At 33.5% G+C, this 5450-nt stretch overlaps 1 protein-coding gene across 1 annotated transcript; it reads right to left on the reverse strand.

The window, feature by feature from the left end:
* Positions 1–3852: 3852 nt before the first annotated feature.
* On the reverse strand, positions 3853–4059 carry LOC148298519 (uncharacterized). The gene is given in 1 exon segment (XM_088276820.1): positions 3853–4059. A coding segment is annotated over 1 exon segment (207 nt).
* Positions 4060–5450: the final 1391 nt, after the last annotated feature.

Raw genomic sequence — 5450 nt, forward strand, 5'->3', positions numbered from 1 at the left:
ATTGGTTGATAGATATTGTTGGGTATTGTGACATTATAGTTCTCAGAAGCTACAGATGGACTGAAATATATTGTTACTAACAAAATCTATGTTGAGAGGAAGTAAGGGTTGGTTAATCCCCCAAATGTTATCTCCACTCTCGTATTGAAGGTTGCATTAGCATTTGGTCTCATCTAACAGATTTTACTCGTCGAGTTTACAGTACAGTTGCACAATGGTGAAGACAGTGTAACATTATTGAACTTTATAACACAGGAATTAGGACCAGAAGTAACAGCTATGTTCGATTGTGAGAAATCGATCGTGAATTTAGTAGTAGTGGTAATTTGTTTAGAACTGAAGTAGTTCAATACATAGGATGTTTGTGCTCCACATGTTGTGTTTGTTGGTTGTAATTGCGGGATGCTTTGGGTTTGTGAGGGTTGTGGGATCCAACATATTAGCAGTATTATCATACAGATCAGTATTTATGGAGAAGCTTTAGGCATTGTTTTGGATGTGGGTAATATTTATATAAGTTTGAATTTAAAATTCAAATTAAACTGTTAAATGTTAGAATTGTTCCTATGCGTAATTGGCTTGCATATATACATATTATAAAGAGATATATATATTAGATATATATATAGTTATATAGATGGTAATAAGCTGTTCGTTGTATTGTTGGGGATTGGTGGTTTTGTGATATTTGGAAGTTTGTCTGCATTGTGTTGAGTTATTTATTGGGGAATAAGTTTATTTGAAAGTTTATTCTATTGATTTTATTGATCAGTAAACAATACAATAATATGGCCATACAGTAATACAACAGTACAATAATAATACAATAAATACAGCAATAATACAATAAATACAGCAATAATACAATTAATACAACAATCCTTCTGTAAAGTATCTCCATAAAATTTAACAGCCATAAATTATAATACTCTTATAAATATATCTCAATACATAAATATCTGAATTTAAATGTCTGAAGCAATCGACAAAAACAAGTAGAACTACCTCGCCGAGTATGACACAGCCTTCTCATCTCTCATCCCAGCCGATTTATTCAACGAATAATCTGTGGCGTACATCAATTCTTATTTTCCAGTTTTCTAAGATGTGTCGCTGATTCATACTATACAGGAGAAACTGAGGAAAAACAAGTCAGATAAGATTTGGAATCAGTGATGGATGATGAGAAATATAGGGAGATACTGTTTGATATTATGAAATCTAATAAAGTAGTTTGATTGTTGAATGTGTAGGAAAAGTTTATGGCGAAATTGGTTGTGGAGGTTCAGCCGATCAAAGATGTGGAAAATCAAGGTTAAGGTCCTTCTAAGAAGTTTAAAAAAGATGTCAGAAAGGAATAGAAATCATAGAAACCTATAGGTTAGAAGAAAATGATAAAATAAAGGCTTGGGCTCGAAATCAAAGATAAAAACCCAGAAGCTGATAAAGATGGCCTCTCCAAATAAGGCCTCAAGAAAAAGCTATAAAACTAAGGCAAACAAAAATGCAGATTCTACCCTTTCTGCAAAAACACAGAAATCTGTGAATATTTCCACCCAACCGACAAAGTACTCTATTCTCATTTCCATCATAACAGTAAAAATAAATAAAATTAACACCTGAGACCCATCAGAAAATTAAAAGTATCGAGCTGCATAAAATAAATATGCAGCTCACATAAAAGATGGGCCTCAAAAAAGGTGAAAAATTTAAATAAAAAACTGCTGTTTTGATGGCTTAATGCTAATATCCCAATTATAAAGTTAGTGCACGTACTTCCCGAATTGCAAACATGGAGATAATTGCCTGTATATACATGATCCTTGTCGATATAAAGAAAAGTGTACTAGGCCCAACTGTCCTTACGCTCACTCTTTCAAAAGTATCCCATATTCTATCCTATAGAAAACTCAAACCCAATTGAAATGCTTTTAAAGGGAATGATGACCAATCAAAACCCCTTCAAAAACAAAAAGCCCAACCCCAACCCCAACCCCAACCCCAACCCCAACCCCAACCCCAACCCCAACCCCTATTGCAATAGATATCTCTTATCTTATCTGATCCCCTATTAATTTAATGAATATATATTTAATTCAATTTATTTTGTTTATGATTACGATTTGATTCGCATCATGCTAAAAATGAACTCTGCTGAAAGATATCAAACAAATTATATTTTCTTGCTAATTGTACGGCTTTTCAAAGAGAATCAACAGTCATATTAACCTTTTAAAAATTGTTTGAATGAAGCATGCTTATATTATATACTGCCATATTAATATTAAATATAAATTAAATTGAGTTTTATGTATTATAATTTAAGAATAAATCTATGCCACCCAAAGTTGACCCCAACTAAGTCCGATTCAGTACTTCGTTTTAATAAGGTAGTTAATATCAAAGTTTTCGGAGGTGAACCTGGACCCGCTGCTACATTGGCACCAAAACTCGGTCCTCTTGGTCTAGTAATTTTTATGTAATTCAGAATGCTAAGAAAGTTGGCTAGGACATTGTCAAGGAAGGAGGAAAATGGAAAGGAATCAGAGTTATGATTCAACTTAAATGTCAGAACAGAGCTGCTGAAATCACAGTGCAACCAACTTCTGCTGCACTTATCATCAAGGAACTCGGAGGATATGAGCGAGATAGAAAGAAAGTCAAGAATGTGACTCATAAAGGAAATTTAACCTTGGAGCAAGTCATCAAAATCGCTAAGGCAGTCGATGAAAAATCTCTTGCCAAAAATCTCACCGGAACCGTCAAGAGTGTCCTAGGAACTTGTCTCTCGATCGGATGCACAGTCGATAAATTAAACCCAAAGAAAGTCACCGAAAAAATCAACAACGGAGAGATTAAAATTAAAAACGAATGATGAATCTCCTCTATTTAAAATCCACACCATATTCTTACACAGGTTACATTGTCTACACTACAAAGGCTTTGTCTACATTATTAAGGGCCAATTTGTATGAATATTTTTTGAATTCTATATTTATTTATCGACGTGTTCACCCACCAATAATGGAATTCCTACAGTTTTATCCATTAAATTATCATTCCAAAAGGAACTGCAGCTGAGATTATATGTGTTTCCAAAAGATATCAAATTGAAATGGAAAACATTTTGAATTTGAATCAAAACAAAGAAAAGAGAAATAACAAATGTGATGTTTAAGGAAAGAAGAATTGTATTCAATATGTTAATCATATCATTTTTGGTCTTCTTTCTTTTGAACAACTTTTCCAGCAGCATCTCTTTGAACTCTTTGAGGGGGAGCTCTATTTCTTCTGTCAGCAACAGATCTAACCTTGACAACTCTGGAGTGAATGGCGCATCCGATACAGTATTGCATTTTGATGTAGAGCTTTGGAACCACATATTGCTAAAAGGCCCTATTTTCTTCAAGATCTTTTTTGGATGAAGCATCAACAATATCTTTGATTTGGAAACGCTTAACGGCTTTGTCCTTGGGACAATGTCTTCCACAGTTGACACAAACAATGGCTTTGACGTGTCCTCTGTTATATTTGCTTCTTCCCTGATTTCTTCTCTTCTTGGGCATTGTGGTTAGAATAAAATCTTATATTTTATTAAAATAATCTAATTTTTCTAATATACAGTCTGCTGCAGAGGGTTTGTTGCTCAACCTAGCGAGTGCAAGGCCATTGAAATAAGGCAGACTGAAACAAAGTAGGCAATTGCCAAAACCATCTGAATTAAAGAATAAAGATAAAGAGCCCAAGAACCATAATATTGCCGATGGAAAAACAGATAATCCCAAATAAATATGAGCATTTGATGTATTTAGGTTAATAAATGAGTAAAGATAATAAAGATATGCAGATCAATCATCTGAGTCTTCTGGCTTCTCTTTAACTTTCCATGAGCTCAAGAACATCTCCTACTCTGACTGGACCTTTGACGTTTCTGATCAAGTGTCTCTTATCAGCCTCTTTACCGGTGATCAGAATAACTTTAACTTGAGTGATTCCTCCTCGAGATCCGGTTCTACCTAGCAATTGAGTAACCCTTGCTTTCACTGGCTCTGAATCCATTGGCTATCAGATAACTATATAAATATTCGAATATTATTTTAATTATCTACTCCTATTAAAAAACTATCAACCCAATAATAATCTCATAATAGTTATCCCAAACTAATACAAATAATACAAATAATTAACTTCATAATATCCTCAAAATTATAATAATAGAAATCTACAAACATCACTATTTAATTTTATTAACATTAATCCCATTATTCCATTAAGTTGTTATCATCTTTTTTTATATCTTATCGTAAATTCCACCTTTTCCATGAGGCAGACCCCTAAAAAATTAACCCTGGTAAGCAATTAGCTCTTATTTTTGAGCGTATGTGAATTGGTTTTGTTAGTTTTTTTCATGGTTGTAAATAGTTCCAAAGCCATGCTTTATTCCGTTAACATATCTTCCTACAAATGTTAACCCTATATTAAACTAGAAAATAGCATCTCCTTATTTGAATCCTCCTTGAAAATGACCCTTGTATGTTCCTTGTGAATTCTTTAATATCCCTTCGCCTGTAAATTATTAATTTTCATCGAATTGTCCCTAGTATACAGTTTTCTGTTTATCGTCATTGTTCTGATGCCAACTAAGCCTTCCTTTCTTCTTTCTGCCTTATTAAAAGATACCATTAAAAGAATACCTTTCCCCTACCTTCAATATTCCTTCTCCATGGAACTGATTGTTTGAGAACTACCCTTCATATGACAATTTATCTTTAATGAACTTCCCCTTCCCTGATGCGTTACTATCTTTTAATTATCCCCAATAATAGGCTCCATCACTCAACAAATATATCCCCATCGGCTAGACTTTCCCTTGAGTTAACTTCCCAATATAAGTACTTCCATCTTCAAAAACAATCTGCCCAAATCCATTGGGATGCCCATCCTTATCTTTCTCTCCCCGATAGAATTGTCCAGTTTTAATACCGATATACTGACTATTAGATTTATCCTCCATAACTTGGTTGAGTTCTTCAGCGTAAGGTTCTAGATATGGGAAATGTGTACTTAATTTTTATAGATTGTTTTTGACAGGTTCAGGTAGCTCGCCTAAGTGATCTAGATTTATGTGTTCGAGTCGATGATTGTTGGGTGTTTAGACTTCGTAGTGCTAGTAGGAGGATGTTAGTTCTTTATCGAAGTTGGTGCCCATCTATTATTAGTGTATATTATATGCAGTGTATATTTGAACTTATGGATGATGATAGGATAATATATAAGGATAGGAGGATAACTAGGCAGAAAACGATACGGAAAAGTATTATGGATGGATTTCAGGAATTATTAGGAAGTTGGTTAATTATATTTATCATAAGTTTCGGTGTTTTGTTTTGTTTTGTTTTATTTATTATTGTTTGTTTGTTTTTTGTTAATCTTTATGTTGTTTTAGTTTC

This window comes from Brachycentrus maculatus, unplaced genomic scaffold (assembly GCF_059751285.1).
Source record: "Brachycentrus maculatus isolate JH-2025_06_01 unplaced genomic scaffold, ASM5975128v1 h1tg001909l, whole genome shotgun sequence".
In the NCBI taxonomy this organism is placed as follows: Eukaryota; Metazoa; Arthropoda; class Insecta; order Trichoptera; family Brachycentridae; genus Brachycentrus; species Brachycentrus maculatus.